Source organism: Thalassophryne amazonica, chromosome 10 (assembly GCF_902500255.1).
Source record: "Thalassophryne amazonica chromosome 10, fThaAma1.1, whole genome shotgun sequence".
NCBI classification, from domain to species: Eukaryota; Metazoa; Chordata; class Actinopteri; order Batrachoidiformes; family Batrachoididae; genus Thalassophryne; species Thalassophryne amazonica.
In genome coordinates this window covers 115,782,873-115,810,809 of record NC_047112.1, presented here as the reverse complement: position 1 = coordinate 115,810,809, position 27,937 = coordinate 115,782,873, and the positions used below count along the sequence as shown (strand labels likewise).

Here is a 27,937-nt window from a genome sequence, read left to right as displayed (position 1 = left end):
AGGGAGTCCAAACTCGTCTCATATTGATAGCTCAGCAGTTTGTAGATCGTGCTGAGTGTCCGTTTCGGAAAAGTTTTGCACTCCAGAATCGAATCCACCAAGTTCTTAGAGGGGCACAAAGGGAAAACAGAGTTTGACCTCACAAAATGTCTGACTTGGAGATATTTAAAGAAATGTGAAGAGTGGAGACCAAATTTCTGTACCAGCTGATCGTAAGAGGCAAAGATATTATTAACATAAAGATCATAAAGTGAATGCACACCTTTAAGAGTCCAGGTATTAAAAGTTGCATCAGTCAAAGAAGGGACAAACATGTGATTATTTGACACTGGGGCAAAAAACAATAGTTCTGTAAAGTGACATGACCTCCTGAACTGATTCCAAATTTTCAGTGTGAGTAACAACAGGATTACAGGTATAGGTTGAGAGTGGATTTGTAAATGGTAACAGAGTAAAGTAAAGCAGATGCAGAGCTAGATGTGATCAAGGCTTTTTCCAGAGCCACCCAACTAGGGAGATTATCTGTTTCTAACCAAAATAATAAGGCTCTAATATTCGCTGCCCAGTAATAAAACATAAAATTGGGCAGTGACATATCACCAAGGCTACGGGCATCTGTAAGATCCTTTTGCCAATTCCAGGGTGCTGTTTATTCCAAATAAATGTGGACAACTGACTATTCAAATTGAAAAACAAAAAAAAAGATTTTGTCAAAAATATTGGCAAGTTCTGAAACAAATACAAAAATTTAGTTAATATTGTCATTCTGATTGAATTAATCCTTCCCCCAAGAGAGAGAGGTAGAGTTTGCCACCTGGTGATATCATGCTTAAGATTTGCCAGAAGAGGTGAATAATTAGCCTGATAAAGCTCCTTATAGCCTCGTGTTACCCAAATGCCGAGATATTTTAATTTTTTAGTGTTAATTTTAAATGGGACATTGCCCTCAAGTTTTGCATTTAAAGAAGACAGGCATGAGCTCACTCTTCTGGAGATTAACCTTATAACCAGATACTCGCCCAAATTCTTGAAGCAAAGCAAGTAGTTCAGGAATACTAGAGAGGGGGTCTGAAATGTATAAAAGGGTATCATCCGCATATAAAGAAACCTTATGTTCCATGCCAAACCGGTTTATGGCCTTAATAAGTAAGTTGTTACGTAGCGCTACTGCCAGTGGTTCTATTGCGATTGCAAATAACAATGGAGAGAGTGGACATCCCTGTCTTGTACCACGTTGTAATTTGAAATAGCCAGATATATTATTATTAGTGCGTACTGCTGTCATTGGAGATGACTAGAGTAGTTTTACCCACAACAGAAATTTAGGGCCAAATTTAAAAGACTCTAAGGTCTTAAAGAGAAATCTCCATTCCACACGATCAAATATGCTTTATCAGCAACCAGTCAAACAGTCGCCTGATATTAAAAAAAGATTGACGGTTTTTTACAAACCCTGTCTGGTCAGATGAGACAATCGCAGGGACCACATATTCGAGACGCCTTGCTAAAACCTTTGCCAGGATTTTTGCATCAGTGTTCAAGAGAGATATCGGGCGATATGAGCTACAGTTTAAGGGGTCTCTATCTTTCTTCAGTAGCAATGATATAACAGCTTGCCGCATAGAGAGTGGTAATAATGAAGAGGAGAATGATTCTTCAAAAACTGACAATAAAAGAGGGGAAAGCTGATCTGAAAAAGTTTAAAAAAACTCAATGGGAAAGCCATCCGGGCCCGGGGATTTCCCATTTTGCACATCTCCGATTGCTGCAACAATTTCAGCCACAGTGATATCTCTCTCCAACTTGTTTACCAAATCAGGATTTACTGAGGGAAGCTCCAGGTTGCTAAAAAACTTTTCTAATTCAGATGAATCAACTGGTGATTCTGATGTGTACAGGGCGCGGTAAAATTTACTAAAACACAGATTTATTTCAGCATTATCGCAACATTCCTTGCCTTGATCGTCATTTATTTTTGGAATAGTTTGATAAGCTGAACGCTGGTGTAGCTGATGTGCAAGCAATCGACCAGCTTTTTCACCATGTTCATAATGACCCTGTCTAGATTTAGATATTAAATACTCAGCCTGCTGTGTTGACAGAGTATTAAATTCTGTCTGGAGTAAAACACGTTTCTTCACTAGATCTTGAGAGGGGGAGCGACTGAGTGCGGCGTCTAATTGTAATATCTCATTGGTTAGCTGTTGTAACCGTAGCAAGTTTGTCTTTCTTTTATTAGCACAGTAAGAGATAATTTGTCCCCTCAAATAGGCCTTCAACGTCTCCCACACAATACAATGGGGCATCCCTGGCGTTTGATTAGTTTCAAGAAAGAATTTGATTTCAGATATAATAAACTGAACAAAATCTTCCTCGGACAGAAGTAACGAATTAAAGCACCAGGGACGGTAAATAGAGTGTGTTACTGGGATCATGAGCTTCATAATGAGAGGTCCATGATCTGATATGACCATTGCTCCATATTCACACTCTCTCACTAACGGCAGAACACGCTTATCGAGGAAAAAATAATCCAAGAGTATGACTTATGAACACTGGAGAAGAATGAATATGCTCTTGAGGTAGGATTACGAAAGCGCCACACCATACGACCACCCATCAGAAGACTGTGTGATGATATATTTGGCAGATTTGAGAAAAGGGAGTTAAAAAATATATTATCGTCCCAATTTGGTGCATAAACTGATACCAAAATCACTGGGAGGGTATATAACTTACCAACTACAACAACATAACGTCCAGCTGTGTCTGAGTGTACACTAGACACTGTAAACTGTACCTGCTGATTAATCATGATGGCTACTCCCCTGGACTTAGATTGAAAATTAGATTGAAACACCTGACCAGACCATTTTTTTTTTGTTTTACTTAGAAGCACACTATCAGCAGAGCACACGTGTCTCTTGCAAAAAGGCAATATCCGCTCTCAGTTGCTTTAAATGACTCATTTTTACGAAATTTTAATGGGCTATTAAGAGATTTTACATTCCAGCTCACACAGTTAACTAGACAGCCATTTGAATAACTAGTATTTTTCATATTACCAGCCATGATCAGAAAAACAATATATCACCTGATGCACATGAATCCAAAGATACCTGACATAACGGTCACCACAAATAAACAGATCCGGTTTAGCTCCACCCCTATCTCCCATATGAATATGGAGATAATAACAGCAACTCTTAAACACAAATCCACACATTAGTGCTTGTACTGAGGGAAAAAAAAAAACAAAAAAAACACCGTACGGCACTGGGCTCCCGTTTTGCCCGTCAATTAAGAAATAGTTATTAGTGGTAAACGAAATAATAATTAAAAAAAGATTACTCTAAACTCGCACAAAAAGGTTAATGAGGCCTGTAAATGGGGATTTCACTTCCCGTCGTCTCTGCTCAGCGTAGGGATAATATTTTTCTGAACATATTCCATCGGCTTTCATGTTAATCACAGCACTGCACAGAGAAACCACCTCCTCTGACCAGGTCAACAAGCCGTCCTCCACGTCTTTGAATCGAGCTTTTACCTGGTCTAAATCAGCCCGGAGGGCCGTGGTGCCGCTCGCCACTTCCGCCCGCACCGCCTGTAGCTCGCCTATAATAAAAAAAAAAAAGGGTTTCTCAGGGAGTCTCAGCTCCCTCCAAAGATTTTCTATTGAGTTCAGGTCTGCAGACTGGCCAGGCCACTCCAAGACCTTGAAATCCTTCTTACACCGCCCCTCCTTAGTTGCCCTGGCTGCGTGTTTCGGGTCAGTGTCATGCTGAAGACCCAGCCATGACCCATCTTCAATGCTCTTACTGAGGGAAGGAGGTTGTTTGCCAAAACCTCACAATACATGACCCCATCCATCCTCCCTTCAATACGATGTCATCATCTTGTCCTCTTTGCAGAAAAGCAGCCCTAAAAATGTTTCCACCCCCATGTTTAATGTTTGGCACATTGTTCTTGGGGTTGTTCTCATCCTTCAAACACAGCAAGTGGAGTTGATACCAAAAAGCCCTAATTTGGTCTAATGTGACCACATGACCTTCTCCCATGCCTCCTCCGGATCATCCAGATGGTCACTGGTGAACTTCAAACGGGCCTGGACATGTGCTGCCGTGAGCAGGGGGACCTTGCTGCCCTACAGGATTTTAAACCATGACAGCATCATGTGTTACTAATGTCATCTTTGTGACTGTGGTCCCAGCTCTCTTCAGGTCATTGACCAAGTCCTCCTGAGTAGTTCTGGGCTTTCTCAGAATCATCCTTCCCCCATGAGGTGAGATCTCGCATGAAGCCCCAGACCAAGGAAGATTAAACTGCTTGCCTGTTGTCCTGTCGTCCATCCCAGGCCTGTGCAGGCCTACAATTTTGTCCCTGGTGTCCTTAGACAGCTCCTTGGGCTTGGCCATGGTAGATAGGTTGAAGTGTGATTGATTGAGTGTGTGAACAGGTGTCTTTTATACAGGTAAAAAGTTCAAACAGGTGCAATTAATACAAGTAAAAGAATAGGAGGGCTTCTTAAAGAAAAACTAACAGGTCTGGGAGAGACAGAATTCTTGTTGGTTAGTAGATGATCAAATACGAATTTCATGCAAATTATTATTTAAAAATCACACAATGTGATTTTCTGATTTCTTTATTTCTAGCCTCTCACAGTTGAAGTACATCTCCAATAAAAATTACAGGTCTCTCCATTTTTTGTAGGTGGGGAAAAAGTGCTAAATCAACAGTGAATCAAATACTTTTTTGCCTCATTGAAAAAATAAGCCTTCTGATCCCTCTCTGCAAATAATTTATGAACATTATGGATGTATTTGGATTCCAGCAATGCATTCAGGGTTCAACACACACTATTAGAAATACCCTGGATTTGGTCCTCGTTCGCGGTATCGCTGTCACAATTTTTGGACATCATGCCTCTTGCATCAGTGGTCTTCATTCATTTAAGGGGAGGTGATGGTCTAGTGGTTAAGCGTTGGGCTCAGACCAGAGGATCCTCAGTTCAAATTCCAGCCTGACCGGAAAATCACTAAGGGTCCTTGGGCAACGTCCTTAATCCCCTAGTTGCTCCCGGTGTCTAGTGGGTGCCTTGCATGGCAGCAGCCTGGCATCATGGTGAATGTAAGGCAATGATGTGTAAAATGCCTGGAGCATCTGATGCAGATGGAAAAGCCCTATATAGTTGTAAATGCAGTCCATTTACTCACTTATTACGTTTACAGTCTCACTGAATCATATTTAATTCAATACAATTCAAAGAGCTTTTTCTTATTGTGCACCCGCTCTGTGGAACGGTCTTCCTGTGACCGTGAGGCAGTCGGAGTCCGTGGACATTAAGTCAAGACTTAAAGCCTATTTTTATTCTCTGTTTTGAATAGTTTTTATTTTTTATCTGTTTTATTCTTTTACTTCTGTTTTTAATTATTTATTTGAATTTTTTTAATTTTTATTTATTTATTTAAATTTTTTATGTTGAACTGTTCTATGTGAGGCACCTTGAGACGGCTTTTGTTGTGATTTGGCACTTTATAAGCCGATTAAATTTAAATTGAACAACATTTTATTGAGTCTTAAAGTAAATAAATATGAAATTGGTAACTGGATCCTTAAACTTAGGACATAATAAACTCTACATGGTGGATCCTTGATCTCTGGACATGAATAGAAATAAACAAAATCTGTAGTTATTGTCAAAAGCATTTCCTTTCAGACATTATTGGCATGAATGTCTTTCCATACATCTGAGCTGAACTCCTGCAGCTGACTGTGCTGCACGTCAGGATGTAATTTATAAAGAATGCAGTACGTCTCATTTTGGGAGGAAAAATAAACGTTTTAGTCGATTGTAGTTGTATTACAACATTTGTAAGACGTGTCATTTTATTTAAAGTGACAATTTGTTTTGAAGTGATTAATTCCGACCGGACTCCAGCGTTTGGAGCTGTGCCAACAGAACAGAGGACGATTCTCGTTTCTTGACTACAACAAGACAAGATTCCCAGTTAGTGACTTTAATCCACACAAAGTGACTCACGATATTTTAATGGATTTGAGAGGGTTTAAGAAGCGGACTTGCCATTTCTGAAGAGCAGTGAATCAAAGAACCAACGAGCTAGCGGATCGAAGCATTGCTTCATTGTTTCACACTTCAAAGTGGAGTCGCGCTGCAGAAACGGTTGATTACAGAGCCGCTGCAGGGTCTGTAATCAACGTAGAGGAATGATCATTTTCCCAACAAACACCCTCAAAAACAACGGCTGCTCTGAAGGACCGATAAGGGAATCGTTAAGCAAAAAGGCTATTGATATCGGTGGATCAAATCATTTCTTAATGATACTCGAAAAGAACCGGTTCTCGATACCCAACCCTATCGCCTGGGCACATATTACGGCGATTTTGGATTACCTTTCATTGCTATGCTGATGACACTCAGTTGTACATGCCAATAACTGCTGGCTATCTCATACACATAAAATCCTCATTAAAAGCTGGATGTCTGGCAATTTCTTACTTTTAAACTCGGACAAGACTGAAATGATGGTCCACAGTCCAGCGAGACATCGGCATCAGTTTGATCAGCTAACACTTAACCTAGGCTTGCATGTCAAACATCACACTGACAAAGTGAGCAACCTTGGGGTGATTTTTTTAATCCCATGTTGTCCTTTGACAGCCACATTAAAGACAATATGAGGACTGCTTTCTTCCACCTGCGAAATATAGCAAAGATTCGTCGAATATTGTCTATGGCTGATGCAGAGACCCTGAATCATTGTGTGTGGACGTAATTATTGTATGGCTTTGTCTTACAATATAAAGCGCCTTTGGGGCAACTGTTTGTTGTGATTTGGCGCTATATAAATAAAATTGATTGATTGATTGATATTCTGGACAGGACTACTGCATTGTTCTATTTTCTGATTTACCACAATCCAGCATTAGGGGTCTCCAAATGATCTCCCTATGGAGATAAGAGAGAGATTAAATGCATTTTATTAGCAATGGAACAGGTTTCGGCCTCAACTCTGTCTGCTAGTTGCCGGCGATCACCTTCGTATTTTCTCTGCTTTCCTGTCAATTTATCATTGGCCTTAGGTGCAGTTTTTCCAGGAAACTGATTCTCCTCTTTTTCTCTCTGTCCAAGGTACGGATAGCAGGATGGCTACGGAAGACAGGGTGCCAGAGTGACTGACAGACTTCACACTGCAGTCTGCGTTTGGAATGGACACTGCCATGGGAATAGGCCCACTGATGACATGAGGCGTGCAGGATGACCCCGCCTGTGTGGACTTCTCATCAAATACATATTCTTTTGTTATTATGTCATGTTTTCATTTCCTGTTTTCTGTTTCTTTGCCTTTGTAAAACTCTGTAAAAACTGTTAGAAGTGGGTCACTCCTCAGTCTGATCTGCTTGAGTTTTTTTTCCCTCAATATCATCAAAGGAAGTTTTTCCCTTACCACTGTTGCCTGTGCTTTCTCTAGGGGTTGGTAAGTTTTGACCTTGCTTGTGGGAATCTCCTTGAGGCAGCGTTGGTGTGATTTGGTGCTATATAAATATAATAAATTGAAATTTGAAACTCTCATCAGATTTAATGTTGTTATGTTAACAGTGTTAGCACTTAGAGGCTGTCAGTAGCTTCACCCGTTAGCTTCACTTAATGTATGATTACTGGAAAAAATACACAGCTCATAACTTTTAATATTAACAGCAAAGTAAACCGTTAGGCAAACCACTGCGCAGTCCCCAAAAATATGATTCAATGAACACCTGAACCCAGGTTAGGTGGTTGGGACTTCATAGAGAGGCATGTTCGGGCATCTTTCGTCAGACGTCAAGCCGCGCACGCTCCATCCTTTATGTATTCATAAGTTCTGACTTTCTGACTGGCTGAGAAATGTACCTAATTCCAGAAGAATCCTACAAAAAAATAAAAAATAAATAAAATTTTGCAACCAGCAAAACAAAAATAATTCTTGTTCTTCTTTAGGGTTTCTTGCCGGCTTGCAAACCAATGGTGCATTACCACCACCAACTTTAGGCGTGGAATATCAATGGATGCTGGCGTATGCTGTGAAAAATAACCCGGAACTGTTCACCACGCAAGTAAAAACAATGATTTACGGAAATATCCGGAAAACATTCATCACTGCAATGCAGTTTGTCTCCCTCTGGTGGAGGTTGGGGCTTGGTGTACTGCATATCACAACTGTCAACACATTACAAATGTCTGACACACAGGTGTTGATTCCCCAGTACACTGCTTGTAAAAATACACTCAGGGCTAAATTTAATTTGTATGAGTTGGACATAGTATGAGTATGTGTGCAAACACCACTGCACTTGTAAATTCACCAGCATGAGGATTTTTAACATGTAAGTTAGGGCTTGTACACCCAAGTGCACAATATGTTGTGGGGAAACATGCACATAGGTAAGGTTTGCACATCTAACATGACTCATCAAGGTCAAATGGACATTTAGTGTGTGCTGACAGTATCTGTATTTTGCAAGTCTGACTCCACCCCAATGTGCAAAGGTTTTGACTGCCCACACAGTTTCACACTTGTTACCACGGATCTTAGTAAATCCAGCCCTAAATTATGAATGACATACTGTAAGTACTCACAAACAAACCATCACTTGCAGACATTTACTTACAGATAGGGTGAGAAATATAAAGTGCGACTTAAGCACAACTAGAGATGTCAGAGCAAAGAACAGTTTAAAAAAAAAAGAAAAACTGAACAGTGATCATTCAAATCCATTGAAGCAACCGAGTTCAAACCCAGCAAGGGGGGGCAACAAATGTCTCCATTGGGGAATTACAGACAGGGTGTAAATCACAACACGACAGGGAATTCATCCATGAGGCAGTGCCAGTGTTGGGAAAAAGCCACTGTCTTAACTAAAGTAACAAGCAGAGGGACAAAACACTGAGAATCAATTATACCATGTACAAAGTCCAGAGACTGGCATGGAAAACCCAAAAACAGGGAGGCAGCATACGTCAAACACTGAGAAAGGATGCAAGAAAGCAGGAAGGGATACTCGGCGATCAAGCACAGGATTGAGGGGATGGTTCAATTGTGACTCAATTCCACCAAGAACGTAGCGTGATGATATAATGTAAACACAGTTAAAGTGATAATTTATTGATGTTATATTAAAGGGAAGCACATGTAACTGATTTTACATTTTATTATTATTTTTAACTTTGTGATTAGATAACATCAGTGGCAGGCACAGTTCTGTTAATCTGCTAACCGCTAATTACCGAAGCTAATATTTTCATTAGCGGATTAGCTTTTCAGATAACTTTGAAACCCATCATCGGACCAATTATCTTCCCATAAATTTTGGTCCGATATTTGTTAGACCGCTAACATGTTTTTGTAGGTCAAGTGAATAAAGCTTTAACAATTAAAAACACTTGTTAAGTCTGATACCAAAGATTTCAGTACTTACCTGTTAAATGTTTTAATAAACAACTCTATTCTCTGTAAACAGAGAAGAGCTGGTCACAAGATAATTGCTCTTGACACCATACTAACTGGCAATAACACCCAAGTCATCCAGAGGCATATAGTTTTAACTTATGGTTAAAATTTTAAGAAAACTAATTTCAGACATGTTATTTAAATTAATGTCACTTCTGAAGTTTTATGAAGTGAAAACATCAGCTATATGTTTGTTTTAAAGTATTGCACTAATTTTGAAGGTTTCAGTGTGGACATGCTGTGCCCAGGTGCATTATGGGTAATCTCAGTACAGTCACGACAGGAGAAATTGATCAGGCTCCACACGGACAACAGCATTAAACTCTTTGTATATTGTGGCTAAAACTCTTGTGAGAATATATTCTCTGGGTTTATAGATGCTATTGTGTTTGTTTTATGTAAAGATGCCAGAAGAAGCCCAGGTTGCTTCTCCACGCAGATTAAATGTAGCACACGGATTAATTTGGAATATTTGTTTGGGCAAGCTTTCACAGTCTCTACTGCCATCTACTGGCCAGTAGTGTTCATGGCAGTATTCACCCTAAGTATTGAGATATCCCATAATCCTTAGCGCAACAGAGTTGTTGCAGCCTCTTGCAGGAGCTAAAGAAATAAAACTGTACATTTTGGTTCTATAATGTTCATTTACAATTGTCGTCGTGGATTCTGTTGTTTAAACAGCAGCAATTCTCTGGTGCGTGGAAAAAAATAAAACAAACAAACAAAAAAACAAAAACTGGTACGCAAAGGATTATGGGTAAGGGTCTGAGTGCCTGGGCACCAGTAGGTGGCAATGTTCTATGCATTTTGACCCAGATTATATCAGACGTTTGAAAAATCACAACTTGACTTTTGGCTATTGCAAATGGCTTTTTTTTTTTTTTTTTTTTTTTTTACTTATGAATAAAATGGCATATTTTACAAAAGCACATTTATATGTAAATACCAACACACATCACGTTACATTAACGTGTTGGTTTATACATAGAATGAATGACTCAACCATTCAGTGTTAACGGATGCTCATTTACACATAATCCCTTTGGCATCTGCCTGTGTTTGTTACAAAACTTCAGAATTAGTGCATTATTTAAAATTAAAAGATATGTGTTATATTTTAACTTTGTACAAATGACAGAATTGACGTTAATGGAGTTATTATTTTCCGAGACCTCTGCCTCACAGTGGCACGGCTGTATCCTGTTAAGGAATAATGGCTTGTTTTGTGTGTGTAGAGTTGCGCTTAGCTCCTCTCAACTGCTTCACTGCTGCAAAATATGTAGTCAACAGGAGCTTCCAGCAGAGGGTGCACAAAGACAGAAGTTGATACAAGTGTATCAGAGACAATACTAAAAGTTATCGGCTATCAGTTAACTGTAGCTTCTGATAAATTTTTGGGTGGTTTATCAGTTTAGCTTTATAAAAGATAACTTTTTGGTTAGATGATTAGCTGTTATCGAAGCTCACCTTTTGGTTAGCTGTGCCCACCACTGGATAACACACATTTTTGAAAATTACCCCCCTTTTATGTCAAAACATAATCTGTAAAGCTGGCCTCCCATTGCCAGTTTGTGACCCCAATTGACTTCCTGAATATAAGGAAATCACAACAGCCATATACCAGGTTACTGTCAATAAACATTCAAGCAGCAAATATTTATTTCAAGATGCACTAATGAAATGAAAACCAAAACCATCTGTAAAATTACAGTAAGAGAGCCACATTACTCCTGTCTACATCTGATTATTCACTTTCTGGATTGCGATTCTTCCAGACATTACAAAATTTTTTGAAATGTTCAAAACCTTCTCCACTGGTCACATTTTGGGACCAGTTACAAGTGTTTTCATTGTGTATTCAACTGCATTTTTGCACCAAAGGGAAAAACAAACAAACAAATAAAAATACACAATTTGGTTTCAAAATTTGGCAATGGGAGACCATCTTAAAACATAAATGTCACATTTTTAAATTGCCCCTGCTTCTTTTTACATTATAGGATTTAAAACCATTATTATGAGAAATTTGCAAGTCTGAATTTTTTTTAGATTTGTATCGACAAATTGCAGCTAATTTAAATTACAAAAGGAACAATCAATCTCTTCGACAATTTTAAAATGCCTTGAGAAAAGTGATTGTGCAAGATTGCTACATACGGTGTGTCCAGAAAGTATTCACAGCGTCTCACTTTTTCCATCTTTTACAGCCTTATTCCAAAATCGGATGAAATTCATTTGACTGGACACACACCTGTCCCACAGTTGACAGTACATGTCAGAGCACAAACCAAGCATGAAGTCAAAGGAATTGTCTGTAGACCTCCAAGAAAGGACTGTCTCAAGGGACAAATCTGGGGAAGGGTACAGAAACATTTTTGCTGCTTTGACGGTGCCAATGAGCACAGTGGTCTCCATCATCCATAAATGGAAGATCAGATTCACCAGGACTCTTCCTAGAGCTGCTCGCCTGTCTAAACTGAGCAATCTAGGAGAAGCGCATTAGCCAGGGAGGTGACCAAGAATCTGTTGGGCACTCTGTCAGAGCGCCAGCATTACTCTGTGGACAGAGGAGAACCTTCCAGAAGGACAATCATCTCTGCAGCAATCCACCAATCAGGCCTGTATGGTAGAGTGACCAGATAGAAGCCACTCCTTAGTAAAAGGCACATGGCAGCCCACCTGGAGTTTGACAAAAGGCACCTGAAGGACTCTCAGACCAGGAGAAACAAAATTCTCTGGTCTGATGAGACAAAGATTGAACTCCTCGGTGTGAATGCCAGGCGTCATGTTTGGAGGAAACCAGGCACCATCCCTACAGTGAAGCCTGGTGGTGGCAGCATCATGCTGTGGGGATGTTTTCAATGACAGGAACTGGGAGACTCATCAGGATTAGGGGAAACATGAATGCAGCAATGTAAAGAGACATCCTGGATGAAAACCTGCTGTAGAGCGCTCTTGACCTCAAAGGGGGGCAACAGTTTATTTTTCAGCAGGACAATGGTCCCAAGTACACATCCAAGATATCAAAGGAGTGTCTTCAGGACAACTCTGTGAATGTCCTTGAGTGGCCCTGCCAGAGATCTGAAAATTGCTGTGCACCGACGCTCCACATCCAACCTGATGGAGCTTGAGAGGTGCTGCAAAGATGAATGGACTGAACTGCCCAAAGATACGGCCCCCTGACACTTGCACGACTTCAATTTGCGCACTTGCACGCACTCCAGTGTGCACGAGAGTAAACTCATCTCAAACTAGTAAACCTGTGTAAACTGTTTACCAAGCTGAGACATTGTAAACATGACAAACAATTACCTTTTGAGATGGCTCCAAATGCTTTCTACACTTTGCTCAGCGCACGCGCAAGACAAAAGCTGCATCTCGAACAGCTCTCTGTGATTCTGGAAGCGATTAGAGGCATTTTCAACAGCCAACTTGAAGAGGAAATGATTAATCCACTACGAAATAATTATTTTATATGTGCAGCATCCAGCACACAACGCGTGGCAGTCAGTGGAACAAATCACAGTGTCTAGCTGGGAACAAAGTGGGTGGGATAGTCACGACAATGTGCGTGCAAGGGTGTGGATCAAAGTCGTGCAAGTGTCAGGGGGCCTACAGGTGCTCCAAGCTTGTGGCATCATATTCAAGAAGAGTTGAGGCTATAATTGAAGCCAAAGGTGCATCAACAGAAGTATCAGAATCACATTTATTTCCAAGTAACTTCTTACATACATTGTTTATGCACCAATGACATTTATGTCATTGGTGCATAAACAACAATAAAAAGAAAACGAAAAACTACTTCTGTAAGAAGTAATTGGTCGCGTTGCAGATGGAAAGAAGCTGTTTTTGTGTCTTGAGGTTTTAGTCCTGATTGAGCAAAGGGTGTGAATACTTATGTAGATGTGATTTCTTAGTTGTTATTTGTAATCGATGTGCAAAGATTAAAAAATAACTGCGTGTTGAGAGTAGAATTTTGAGGAAAAAAATGAATTTAATCCATTTTTTGAAAAGGCTGTAAAGTGAAGCACTGTGGATACTTTCTGGATGCAATGGATATAGGGGTGGGTGTTTACAAGCCTTTGCTTCAGGCAACACACAACCAGAAATAGTTTTTTTTTAATTGTTTGGGGTTTTATTTGCTTTTGTTTTTCTTTGTTTGGTTTTGTGAGCGATTTCTTTGTTATTTGTGTATGTGCCAAATAAAAATTAAAAATTCAATTAAAAAATACCCAGTTCTGGGATCACATTGGCAGAGGAAGAGAAACAAGTGGTTGTGATGCATTTAGTGGTGTGTTTATTTCAGCTTCACACACTGCTGCTGTATAAGAATGTGTGGTGCTGGTACCTGGTAGGAACAGAGATCAGCTGGTTCTTACTGAAGTCAATAGCGACGACACTGTGATTGGCTGCAGCATCAAACAGCTCATCTGGAATACTATCAGTCTGCTTTTCACTGAAAACACACACACACACACACACACACACTTTGAAGATAATGCAAAGACAAGATAAAGCCACGCAAAAAACACCATCAGCACAACAGAGTCCACTTATTAAAGGTATTTCCATGAATAAATGGAATAGTTTTGACTGCGCTGAACACTTGGTCTCCAAAGTAAAGGTCAAACAAGGTTAACATCCATTGAATTCTATGATATGTGACATATGTTACTCCGTAACATGATAACTAAGCATGACAGACAGTGCAAAGTATTCCTTTTAAAAACCCTATTAACCAATAATTTGCATCACTTTAATCAAAACTTGGAGCAACTTTAACTTTTGACCCCTGTACAAACTGAAATTGACCTTTGCAACTTTTACTGAAATTGGAGTAGGTTTAACTTTTGACCCCTGTACAAACTGAAACTGACCTTTGTCACCATTTTTGTTGTTTTTACCCCATAACTCCAGAACATTCTGTCACAGATAGTCCAAACTGTGCCTCCTTTTACAGCACACGATTACTTTGAGAAGAAAATAGAAGACATTAGGTTGAACATATCCCTGCATGCCTTAACCCAGCCACTACACCCTGGGTGCCATGACTGTGGTATTACCTAGATTTACAGAATTTGATAGTATCTCACTAGGCATGCTGACAAAACTCGTAATGTCTACTACAAAATGCACAACCTGTTTATTTGATCTGTTTGATTTGACCTGTGGCCCACTCTTGGGCCAACTGTGTGGATCTGTCATTAACCTCTGGATCTGTTCCTAAATGTTTCAAATCTGCAGTGACTAAACCATTACTTAAGAAATCTAATCTTGACCCTAGTGTACTGAAAAACTATCAGCTGATATCAAATCTATCATTTTGCTCTAAAATATGGAAAAAGTGGTGCCATGGCAGCTCGTGGACTATCTTACAAATGATCTTCTTATGACCGATTTTATTCACGTTATACATGCTTCCTTTAGGCAGTATCGTTAGAAAGCATTGCTTAAATTTTCATTGTTACGCAGATGATACCCAGCTTTATCTATCCATGAAGCCAGAGGACACACACAAATTAGTTAAACTGCAGGATTGTCTTACAGACAAAGACATGGATGACCTCTAATTTCCTGCTTTTAAACTCAGATAAAACTGAAGTTATTGTACTTGGCCCCACAAATCTTAGAAACATGGTGTCTAACCAGATCGTTACTCTGGATGGCATTACCCTGACCTCTAGTAATACTGTGAGAAATCTTGGAGTCATTTTTGATCAGGATATGTCATTCAAAGCACATATTAAACAAATATGTAGGACTGCTTTTTTGCATTTACGCAATATCTCTAAAATCAGAAAGGTCTTGTCTCAGAGTGATGCTGAAAAACTAATTCATGCATTTATTTCCTCTAGGCTGGACTATTGTAATTCATTATTATCAGGTTGTCCTAAAAGTTCCCTGAAAAGCCTTCAGTTAATTCAAAATGCTGCAGCTAGAGTACTGACGGGGACTAGAAGGAGAGAGCATATCTCACCCATATTGGCCTCTCTTCATTGGCTTCCTGTTAATTCCAGAATAGAATTTAAAATTCTTCTTCTTACTTATAAAGTTTTGAATAATCAGGTCCCATCTTATCTTAGGGACCTCATAGTACCATATCACCCCAATAGAGCGCTTCGCTCTCAGACTGCAGGCTTACTTGTAGTTCCTAGGGTTTGTAAGAGTAGAATGAGAGGCAGAGCCTTCAGCTTTCAGGCTCCTCTCCTGTGGAACCAGCTCCCAATTCAGATCAGGGAGACAGATACCCTCTCTACTTTTAAGATTAGGCTTAAAACTTTCCTTTTTGCTAAAGCTTATAGTTAGGGCTGGATCAGGTGACCCTGAACCATCCCTTAGTTATGCTGCTATAGACTTAGACTGCTGGGGGGTTCCCATGATGCACTGAGTGTTTCTTTCTCTTTTTGCTCTGTATGCACCACTCTGCATTTAATCATTAGTGATTGATCTCTGCTCTCCTCCACAGCATGTCTTTTTCCTGGTTCTCTCCCTCAGCCCCAACCAGTCCCAGCAGAAGACTGCCCCTCCCTGAGCCTGGTTCTGCTGGAGGTTTCTTCCTGTTAAAAGGGAGTTTTCCTTCCCACTGTTGCCAAGTGCTTGCTCATAGGAGGTCGTTTTGACCGTTGGGGTTTTTCCTGTAATTATTGTATGGCTTTTGCCTTACAATATAAAGCGCCTTGGGGCGACTGTTTGTTGTGATTTGGCACTATATAAATAAAATTGATTTGATTTGGCAGTGTTTTGGCCATAGCCTTTCATTGCTATGCTGATGATACTTAATTATACATGCCGGTAACTGTTGGTAATCGTATCCACATAAAATCCTTGAAAGATTGCCTTCTATTAGTGAGAAGCTGGATGTCAAGCAACTTCCTACTTTTAAACTGTGATAAGACTGTGATGGTTCTTGGTCAAATGAGACATCGGCATCAATTTGACCAGCTACCGCTTAGCCTAGGCTCATGTGTCATACATCACACTGACAAAGTGAGGAACCTTGGGGTAATTTTTGATCCTACGTTGTCCTTTGACCTCCAGATTAGAGATATTATGAGGACTGCTTTCTTCCACCTGCGAAATATAGCGAAGATTCGTCCCATCCTGTCTATGGCTGATACCAAGACCCTGATTCATGAGTTTGCCTATTCCAGACTGGACTATTGCAATGTTCTATTATTTGGTTTACCACAGTCCAGCATTAGGGCTCTCCAATTGGTTCAAAATGCTGCTGCCAGAATTTTGACACGAAGCAGAAAGTTTGACCACATTACACCCATTTTGGCATCTCTTCACTGGCTTCCTGTCCCCACGAGATCAGATTTTAAGGTTCTGCTACTAACCTATAAAATTGTTCACGGACTGGCACCTCCCTACCTAGCTGATCTAATTAAACCCTACCTACCAGCCTGGGTTTTGCCTTCTCAGGGTGCAAGACTATTTTGTGTCCCTAGGGTGAATATAAAGTCTGCGGGTCACAGAGCTTTCTCTTATCGTGCCCCTGTTCTGTGGAATGATCTCCCTGCGTCAATAAAACAGTCAGATTCTGTGGAGACTTAAGTCCAGACTTAAGACGCACTTATTTTCCCTTTCATATGGGTAGCATATTGGCGTAGTATGTTACTATGCTTTTTATTGTTGTTGTTGTTGTTCGGCTGCTCCTATTTTTGCTCGGGTCACCACAGCGGATATAGCCAAAACTGCATTGGTATTTGGCACAAGTTTTACGCCGGATGCCCTTCCTGAAACAACTCCAGTGTAACCTGGAGAAACACACACAGTGGCTTGTGGCGTTCCAAAGAGGTCTCCCATCCAAGTACTAACCAGGTTCCGCACTGCTTAGTTTCTGAGATCAGACTGACACAGAGCAGATCACTGTTACTATGCTTTTATACTCTTAAATTAATTTTATTAGTAAACGGAGTGTGCCGCGGCCTCAACTTTATCTAAATTCTGGGTCTTTTAGTGAAGTTTAGGGCTAGTGGCCGGCGATCACCTTAGTATTTCTTTTGTTCTTCTTCTTGCTTAATGCTGAAAAATTATACTGTATTTGTTGTCTTTCTTATGCCTGATTCTGTTTTTTTTTCCTCTCTGTTTGAGGTGCGGCTCCATCCAGAGATGGATGTGGTGTCTGTTTCTGTAAACCTCCTGCCCTGCGCGCCGCCAACATTTCCTGTACATTCATTTTGTGAACTGTTTTGTAATTTATGTCTGTATCATGGCCCAAGCAGAGGGACACCCCTTTGAGTCTGGTCTGCTTGAGGTTTCTTCCTCAGAGGGAGTTTTTCCTTACCACTGTTTGCCTGTGTGCTTGCTCTGGGGGTTCGTAAGGTTAGATCTTACTTGTGTGAAGTGCCATGAGGCATCTTTGCTGTGATGTGGCACCATATAAATGAAAATAAATTCAAATTGAAAATTGTGAATAGACTTTAGAAAAGACTTTCCATCTCCTCACACTGCTGCTGACCTGCCTCAGACAGGTGGCACTGATGAAAAACCTGAAAATTTTTGGCAAGGCCTGAAGCCCCAGGTGGGAGTCTGTGGGTTCACCCCCAGAAAAAATTGAAATCTCAGATGCAATCGGGTGCATTTTCAGGTCTGTTTACCAAACTAAAATTTGGGCAAACTTAGACTATCCACATAACCCATCCCTGACAAATTGTGAATGATGCATGCACAGAGGGATTACAATGTGTCTGGACACCCCACCCCCCCAAAAAAACATAATTTGTAACAATGACACCAACCTGTACTCCAATAACCTCAGAGCTTTTATCTTCTGCAGATTCACTTTGGCTTGACTAGGTAACATCACTGCAGTAGATCCTTCATCTGATCTCTCTGGCTCTTCTGCGCACACACACACACACACACACACACACACACAGAAAATGCACACCCACTTCAGTAATATGCCACAAGTGCTTGACCGCTTATATTTAATAGAAGAATTTGCTGAAACATCAGTTCTAGGGATATCCCACTCCAAAAGCAGCTCACAGTCTGAATTAATGACCACCATACTCAAAAGTTCACACCAGGGAACACATTTTTTAGTGATCAATGTTGAAAGGGACAATGAGGAAGGAATGCATCATTTAAAGACGTTCAAATAGGGACAGATTAATGGGCCTGAAGTTTCACAGAATTCTTAAGGGTCATTCACATTATGACTTGAAGTGGCTGTTGTCCAAAACAGCAAATTTGTAAAAATCTCTGTGAAGCGTCAGAAGGCTGACTCCAGGGGTTTAACACAGGTTGACATAGTTCACTGAGGGTTGATGTTGTGCTGGCAGAACATGATATTTGCCAACAGTCCACTGACACTATAGGACGTAGTTCAACTTTCGCCATAGGAGGGTGGACATGTTGGTAGCACACTCCATGGAGCAGTAGTGTAGCTTGCCGGAGCAGATATTTGACTCAACTTTTGAAACATTAGGTGAGGTCATGTAGCCTATATAAAAGTCAATATAACTCACATTACTTGCTACTGGTACATCAAGACAGGTTCTTCATATTCCTTTGTATTTCTTCATGCCCAGTGGAGGTGATGCATCCATTCAAGCCTCCAATGTTGGCCAGTAGAGGCCATCAAAGGCAAACAGAGCAGTAACTGCATACTAGTGGAGGTGACATAGCGGCAGCAGAACTCTACTCCCATTTTAGCATAAATGTTTTAGATTTTAAACATGTTGAAATTTTTGTCCAGGACCACAACATTGCCTTGGCTCCTGTGGAGTCTGATGGACAACTTTTCACTCTTCATCAGCAAACACCGTGCTAATGGTCAGATTGTGAATGCAACATAAGGATTTCGCTTCGAGAAAAAAGTGATTAAAAGGAAGTACATGATGGAGCCAAGTCATGGGAAAACACTGGAATCCAGCTGGTGACAAAGGAGAGCAGTTGTAGTGATCACTTCAAAGGTCTGATGAAAAATGTCCTTTCACAAAATGAATTGCGCTTGTTGTGAATATTTTACACCATTCATTAACATGTTTGTTTTTAGCATACTGCTATAGCCAAATGTATGTTCCACTGCTGTTCAACTAAATAAACATGGACTCATCACCTAATCAGATATGTGTAGATTTCAGCAAATTCCAAATGCTATCAATTTGTCAGATCACTGCACGAATCAGGAAGACTTCTCAGTCCCATACCATACCTCATCTTGGCGAGGCATTTTTCCGAGCTTCCTTGTCGAATGTAGTTTTATTGACCGTAGGCATGTGAGGGGCAGACCACTGCAGTAATATACATTTCATGGCAAGGAATAACAGGATTTATAATAAAGACCTTGTATCTGTATCAAAAAGATTACCAGGTACATGGTTTAACAGATAGAAAGAGGGTGACATTATGAAACGCTTACCAGTCACCTCCTGAATAACCAAGTGTACATCTTTCCAAAATGACTGGATGTGATCACAAGACCAAAACAAATCAATAAGTGTCCTCTTATGAGCTTTACATTTCTAACAAAGGTTGGAGCCGTTGGGGAACATCCTGTGGAGGCAGACAGGGGTAAAGTACGACATATGAAAAAAATCGGAAATTTTGTTTGTGTATTGAAATTGAAGTATATTTTGGAAACATTCCATCACAATCTTGGTCCAGTCACTAGAGCTAAATGTTACCCCGGATCACACTCCCACAGCGGCTTCAAAGAATTGCAGGCAGAAGCATGTGAGTGCACAATTACAGCATAATACTCTGAAAGTATCCCTTTCAGCGATTTAGAGGAAATCAGGGTGTTTTCTAGATCTGAAATATTTGAATGAAAATTGTTCCCATGAAGAAGGGATTTGATAAAATGACGAATTTGGAAGTATTTATATACAGTGAGGAAAATAAGTATTTGAACACCCTGTGGTTTTGCAAGTCTGGAATTTTCATCTTAGGTGCATGTCCACTGAGAGACATAATCTAAAAAAAAAAAAATTCCAGAAATCACAATGTACGTTTTTTTTTAATAATTTATTTGTATGTTACTGCTGCAAATAAGTATTTTAACACCTGTGAAAATCAATGTTAATATTTTGTACAGTAGCCTTTGTTTGCAATTACAGAGGTCAAACGTTTTCTGTAGTTTTTCACCAGGTTTGCACACTGCAGTAGGGATTTTGGTCCATTCCTCCATACAGATCTTCTCTAGATCTTTCAGGTTTGGAGTTTCAGCTCCCTCCAAAGATTTTCTATTGAGTTCAGGTCTAGAGACTGGCCAGGCCACTCCAGGACCTTGAAATGCTTCTTACGGAGCCCCTCCTTAGTTGCCCTGGCTGTGTGTTTGGGGTCATTGTCATGCTGAAGACCCAGCCATGACCCATCTACAATACTCTTACTGAGGGAAGAGGTTGTTTGCCAAAATCTCAATACATGACCCCATCCATCCTCCCTTCAATACGGTGCAGTTGTCCTGTCCCCTTTGCAGAAGAGCACCCCCAGAGTATGATGTTTCCACCCCCATGCTTCACAGTTGGGATGGTTTTATTGGGGTTGTTCTCATCCTCTAAACATGGTAAGTGGCGTTGATTCAAAAAAGCTCTATTCTGGTCTCATCTGACCACATGACCTTCTCCCATGCATCCTCTGGATCATCCAGATGGTCACTGGTGAACGTCAAACGGGCCTGGACATGTGCTGGCCTGAGCAGGGGGACCTTGCTGCCTTGCAGGATTTTAAACCATGACAGCATCATGTGTTACTAATGTAATCTTTGTGACTGTGGTCCCAGCTCTCTTCAGGTCACTGACCAGGTCCTCCTGTGTAGTTCTGAGCTTTCTCAGAATCATCCTTACCCCATAAAATGAGATCTTGCATGGAATCCCAGACCGAGGGAGATTGACAGTCATCTTGTGTTTCTTCCACTTTCAAATAATAAATAATCATAACAGTTGTTGTCTTCTACCAAGCTGCTTGCCTGTTGTCCTGTAGTCCATCCCAGCCTTGTGCAGGTCTACAGTTTTGTCCCTGGTGTCCTTAGACAGCTCTTTGGTCTTGGCTATGGTGGACAGGTTGGAGTGTGATTGATTGACTGTGTGAACAGGTGTCTTTTATACAGGCAACAAGTTCAAACAGGTGCAATTAATACAGGTAAAGAGTGCAGAATAAGAGGGCTTCTTAAAGAAAAATTAACAGGTCTGTGAGAGACAGAATTCTTGCTTGTTGGTAGGTGTTCAAATACTTATTTTCAGCAGTAACATACAAATAAATTATGAAAAAAAAAATCATACAATGTGATTTCTGGATTTTTTTTTTTTTTTTTTTTAGATTATGTCTCTCACAGTGGACATGCACCTAAGATGAAAATTTCAGACCCCTCCATGATTTCTAAGTGGGAGAACTTGCAAAACCGCAGGGTGTTCAAATACTTATTTTCCTCACTGTATGTCTTCAGAAGGATTGGTAAACTGTGTCCTAATTTGTTCAAATGACTTTAATGAGCCAGAGGTAAAAAGGCCAGTGAAATCTCATACTTTCAGACATCCATTTTAGCAAAACAATACTCCTAACTAGAGGAGGAAAATCAGGGTTCAGTGCTAGAGGGGATCGAACAGAAATAACTGTAGGAATGTTCAAATATTTTCTCACATTCTTCCAAACCAATAAAGCATTATAGACAACAAAATTAAATTTTAATCTGTCTATATTGTAAGTAAAAGGAAGGAAATCCAGTTTAAGAGGGTGACATGCAAGGGATTCTAAATCAATCCATAGTGAGTGCTGTCTATTCATGAACCACTTAATCATCATTTTAAGTTGAGCAGACCAAATAATAGTGTTGGAAATTAGGCAGAAAACCCCTACTTCCCTTGGTTTAGTGAGTTTTACAAATTTAACCCTCGGATGTTTATTATTCCAACTATACTGAGAAATATTGGCATCAAAAGATAAAAAAAAAGTAGGAGTCAGATAACAGGGAAGGTTTTGGAATAAATAATTTAGACAAGGGAGGATATTCATTTTTATAGCACTGATCCTTCCCAAAAAGGAAGTAGGTGAGGATGACCACTTCTTTAGATCATTTTTAATTTTCTGAATTAAAGGGGCGTAATTAGTACTAAACAAGTCCGTCAAATTGGGGGTGAGGAAAACACCCAAATAAATGAGTCTCCTTTCTGACATCTGAAAAGGAGATTGTACTGGCCTGTCCAGAGGAATGTTGAATGGCAGAGCGACCGATTTACCTAAGTTTATTTTTATAACCTGACCAGGCACCAAATAAGGCTATAGAATTCAAAACAGCTGGAATGGACTTTTCAGGGCTCAGTAAATACAAGAGAACATAATCAGTAAAAAGGGAAATTACGTGATTTTTCTCATTTTTTGCAACCCCTGTAATATCTGGGTTCGACCATATTGCTTCAGCTAAAGGTTCAATAAACAGTGTGAACAATAGAGGTGACAAAGGGCACCCCTGTCTACAGGCCCTACGCACCGGAAAACCTTCAGAAACAAGACCACTAGTTTTGACGCTGGCCATTGCGTATGAGTAAAGGTTTAGCATTAGCTCTAATTTTATTCACATTAATAAAATTAGAGCCAAAGCCAAATTTCTCCAATATTGAAAACAAGAAAGGCCATTCAACTTGGTCCAAAGGCTGTTCGGCATCTAAAGAGAATGTTGGGGTTTTATTAGTGTTGATATAATGTATGATATTAAGAGCATGTCATACATTATCCACAGCATGCCTTGATTTCAGAAATCCTGCCTGGTCTTGGTTCATAACTTTAGGGAGAGAGCCAATACCTTTGTTACTACTATATAGTCTACAATAAGTAAACTGATAGGTCTATAGGATGAACAGTCCAAGGGGTTTTTAATCTTTTATCTTTCTTTAAAATTAGGCTAATAGAGGCATATCTCAAAGATGGTGGAATATCACCCTTCCAAATGTTATTGATGGCAAGTATAAGAATTGGGTGAATCTCGGGCCAAAATTTATTGAAAAATTCTAGTGGAAACCCATCTGCGCCCGGGCATTTCGCATGAGGCATGGCTTGGATTGCAGCCCAGACTTCCTCTGCTGTGAATTCAGAATTTAAGTTGGAGCAATGCTCCTCCGCAACAACAGGTAATGAAATGTTATCGAGGTAGGAATTGATATTCTAATCAGCCTTTTGGGAAAATAAAGGGAAGCATAAAAAAAAAGTTTCATTAATGGTAAAATGGCCGATTTTTCAATCAGGGAAATGATTCTGGTCCCACGTCCAATGGAGTTTTAATGGAAATACATTGCGGACGGACGGGACATTTTATCCAAAGAAAAATCCATTATACAATGGGACATTTTTGTCGCGTGACTACGATTATCCGGTTCATACGATGACGGTTTATGTGAGTTTTTCTGTACACGGGACTGAACAATAAATTTACCTCTCAAAACTTTGATAATGAAGTCACTTCGGTTCTGAATCAGTACATCTTGAAGCCCTTGTTGTTTCTATTTGAAATGCCCAACAACCTGGCATTTTCAGCTATTAAATAAATAAAATAGCTGGATTTACATGCAAACAGATTAACAGTGAACGCTATTTTGGTCCCAAGATGGCACCACAAGTCATGTGACCCCCCCCCCCCCCCCCCGACTCGTCATGTCACTACTCTCTGAATTAAGGGACTCTACTTTTGAATGTACCAGTATATTTCCAAGTCAAAATGTCTCAACCAAGCCATGATCGTTCTTAAACCATGCGAGATAATGAATGGCTCCATCCTCTAGCACAGAGGACGGGACATTCAATGCCAACCGACCACACATCGTCTAACAAGGGTCAAAGTTACTCATAGCAAGACTGTGGACACTAGGGGTGCATGGTCCAGCCTAGAGTGCCTTGATTGGAGAGTGGCGTCAACTCAGAACATGACGCCATTTTGGGTTCAACTGCGCTGAACAACTCAAAGTTTTCAACATTTTTTAACCACAAACAGCAACACATCCAGGTACAGGTGCTATCAAAATAAATATAAAAATAGTTGAGCTATCAAATTTACATAAATTTACAATTTATGATGATTTATTTAATTAATTTAAAGCCTGATTTATGCAGCTGCAGCTCTGTAACTCCGTGTCATGCAATGATGTGTGTGATAGTTTTAAAGTTTTTTTTTTTTTTTTTTTTTTTTTTTAAGTCTTTTCTTTCTACAATCATCACCTCCAAATCAAAGGTAAGCTGCACATTATCCTCTTTTACCGACTTCGTGCTGTAAATGTGCGGACTTTTTGGATCCATTTATCAGCGTGTGCGCTATATAATATGAATGAATGAATGAGTTTATTTGGCACACAATTCAACAACAACAAAAAGACTTATAACAAAGCAGCTTTACAAAAAGGTCCTGTGTGGCCGAAAGGGTGAGCGCAGAAGCAAAGCTTATAAATACCCACCCCTTATACTAAAAAATAAGAAATATATACACGCAAACAAACTTTCATGAATACATATCTACACACATATTCACAGTTGGGTAGGATTACTTTGAAATGTAATCCAAAAGTAATAAGATTACAAGTAATCCAAATGTATGTACATACATGTAATCCACATGTATTCTTTCAAAGTAATCCTCCCCAACCTTGCACACACACACGTGAGGTCTGTTATAAAAGTATCCGACCTTTTCATTTTATGCAAAAAATATATGGATTTGATTCATATGTTTTTACGTCAGACAAGCTTGAACCTTCGTGAGCATGCGTGAGTTTTTTTACGCCTGTCGGTTGCATCATTCGCCTGTGGGCAGGCTTTGAGTGAGCACTGGTCCACCGCTCTCGTCATTTTTTCATTGCGAGGAAATGGCGGAATGATTTGGGCTTTGTTCCATCAGAATTTTTTCAGAAACTGTTAGAGACAGGCAGCTGGAAACCATTCGGAAAATTCATTTGGCTTTCCGTGAAAATTTTATGGGCTTCACAGAGATTAAGGAGTGTTACTACAGCTTTAAGGACGGCTGACAATGGCGCACGGTGCGCCGCGCTCCGAGCCGTGATTGACAGGCTGAAATGACCATTTCATTTCTAAACGGATGGCTTTATGGATCCGGGACCATCATGTGCAATTTCTCTGGTTATCACAAGAGCTGGACATCAGCTATTTTCCGGCAGATTTCACTCTTTAACACGAGATTTTGTCATGGAAAGCTGCGCGGAGGCTTGGCGCATCACGACAGATTCGCTGATGGAGCGAGACAAAGAACACCTCCGTTTTGGAGTGTCAGAGGACAAGTTGGGACATGCGTATCTCGGCTTTCAGTGGCTTACCAGTCGAGTGAGTATAAGAGAAATTGTGGAGAGCTGATATGACAAAGGATTAAAAGCAGAAAAGTGTCAAATCACAGCCTTTTGTGTCTGATTTAACAGCTGCATGTGCAGGCTGCATCTCCGAGTCTGCGCACGGTGTGGAAAAACTAAATGGTCAGACTTAATCACAGAAATGACTCCTCTCCCACTTTCCACAAATCAGCAAGTGTCAGAGCTGAACTTTAATTTGTATCTCTGCACATCCAGACTGCTCTGGGTTTTTAATGGAAATACATTGTAATCGGATGGGACATTTGTCCAATGTGAGACATATCTATGGTAAATCTTGCATTGGGACCTGCGCCTCAGTGACTGGGTCAAAATTTCCACTGAATTTTTTTTTCTGCCAAATGTATTTGATCCATTATCAAAATGTTATCTGTGTGCGCACTGTAAAAACTATCAAAATATGATGAGATGAAGGATGGAAAGCAGCAAAGTGTCAAATCACAGCCTTTTGCTGTGTCTGATTTAACAGGTGCACGTCAGGCTGCGGCACCCAGTCTGAGCACAGTGTGAAAAAAATAAATGCTCGGACTTTTAATAATGTTGCAGGGGTGGTGGCCAAGCAGTTAATGTGCTTGGTTTCAGTGCAGAAGGTTCTGGGTTCAAATCCCACTCCTGCCACATTTCTCCATGTAATGTGGAGTTGTGTCAGGAAGGGCATCCGGCATAAAACCTGTGCCAATTCTACATGCAGATCCACCTTGGATTTGCTGTGGCGACCCCGAGTGCAAACAAGGGAGCAGCCGAAGGGACTTACTTTACTTTTAATAATGTAAATGACTCCAGTCCCACATGCGAGGGGTTTAATGGAAATACATTGTGATCGGACGGGACATTTTATCAAATGTGAGCGAAAAATCTGCTGTACAGAATCAGTTATACATGATGTTTATTACATGGAAAACAATACAAAAACTTTGTGACATTTTTTTGTCCGATGATTGTGAATATCTGGTTTATATGATGTCGGTTAAGGTGAGTTTTACTGAACATGGGACTGAACAATAAATTTACCTCTCAAAGCTTTGATGATGAAGTCGCTTCCATCCCATGAGTGACTTTATTTTCCCAAATGTTTCTTCTGTTCCAATCTGAAGGGAATCTGTACATCTTGAAGCCCTTGTTGTGTCTATTTGTGCCTCCAAATGCACAACAACCCGTATTTTCAGCAAATAAATAAATAAAACAGCTGGATTTACATGCAGACACATTAACAGCCAACACTGTTTTGAACCCATGATGGCACCACCAGTCACATGACCGTTTTTTTTTTTCCGACTCGTCATGTCGCCACTCTCTCTAATCAAGGCACTTGTATCATGATATTTCAAGGAAATGACAATAAAAATAAATAAACACCCACTGAACAATGATAACAGGCTCCAGTAAAATCTGCATCACTGGTAATAGTGTAAACTGGAAGAAGTGTGGAAGAATCAAAAGTGTTTTTCTTCCTTCATAGAAACTTGAAGTCAGATACTAAAAATTATATGTGGCTCTCGTGGTGGAAAAATTCATAATTCAGACACAAACGCACGATTTCCTGAAGATGGTACTACTTTGTACAATGAAAAAGGACACACTGGTACAGATGTGTGATGGAACATGCAGATCTCTATTAAGTCAAGACAGTTTCCACTCGACATCAAGTGTTTTCACAGTACCTTTAATTCTTCCTCTTAAATACTTCAGGAGTTCACTGCTTCCTTTCTGTTTTGAGGGCAACACATGAGCACAGCATTAGTGGGTCAGAACAGTTATTCATGTTACAAGTCAGTACTACAACAACCTGTATTACAGTAGTGTTCAGAATAATAGTAGTGCCATGTGACTAAAAAGTTTAATCCAGGTTTTGAGTATATTTCTTATTGTTACATGGGAAACAAGGTACCAGTAGATTCAGTAGATTCTCACAAATCCAACAAGACCAAGCATTCATGATATGCACACTCTTAAGGCTATGAAATCGGCTATTAGTAAAAATAAAGTACAAAAGGGGGTGTTCACAATAATAGTAGTGTGGCATTCAGTCAGTGAGTTCATCAATTTTGTGGAACAAACAGGTGTGAATCAGGTGTCCCCTATTTAAGGATGAAGCCAGCACCTGTTGAACATGCTTTT

At 40.1% G+C, this 27,937-nt stretch overlaps 1 protein-coding gene across 4 annotated transcripts in view; it reads right to left on the bottom strand.

The window, feature by feature from the left end:
- The window catches only part of lrrc40 (leucine rich repeat containing 40), a 216,936-nt gene that overhangs the window by 55,499 nt on the left and 133,500 nt on the right, over positions 1 to 27,937 (bottom strand). For 3 of the 4 annotated variants that reach the window (XM_034180742.1, XM_034180741.1, XM_034180744.1), the window contains exons 9-11: positions 27,481 to 27,526; positions 18,251 to 18,353; positions 13,855 to 13,962 (exon numbers count right to left, since the gene is read on the bottom strand). In XM_034180742.1, coding sequence (XP_034036633.1) covers positions 13,855 to 13,962; positions 18,251 to 18,353; positions 27,481 to 27,526 — 257 coding nt within the window. The remainder of the gene's footprint in view (positions 1 to 13,854; positions 13,963 to 18,250; positions 18,354 to 27,480; positions 27,527 to 27,937) is intronic. The other variant, XM_034180743.1, reaches the window with a different exon arrangement.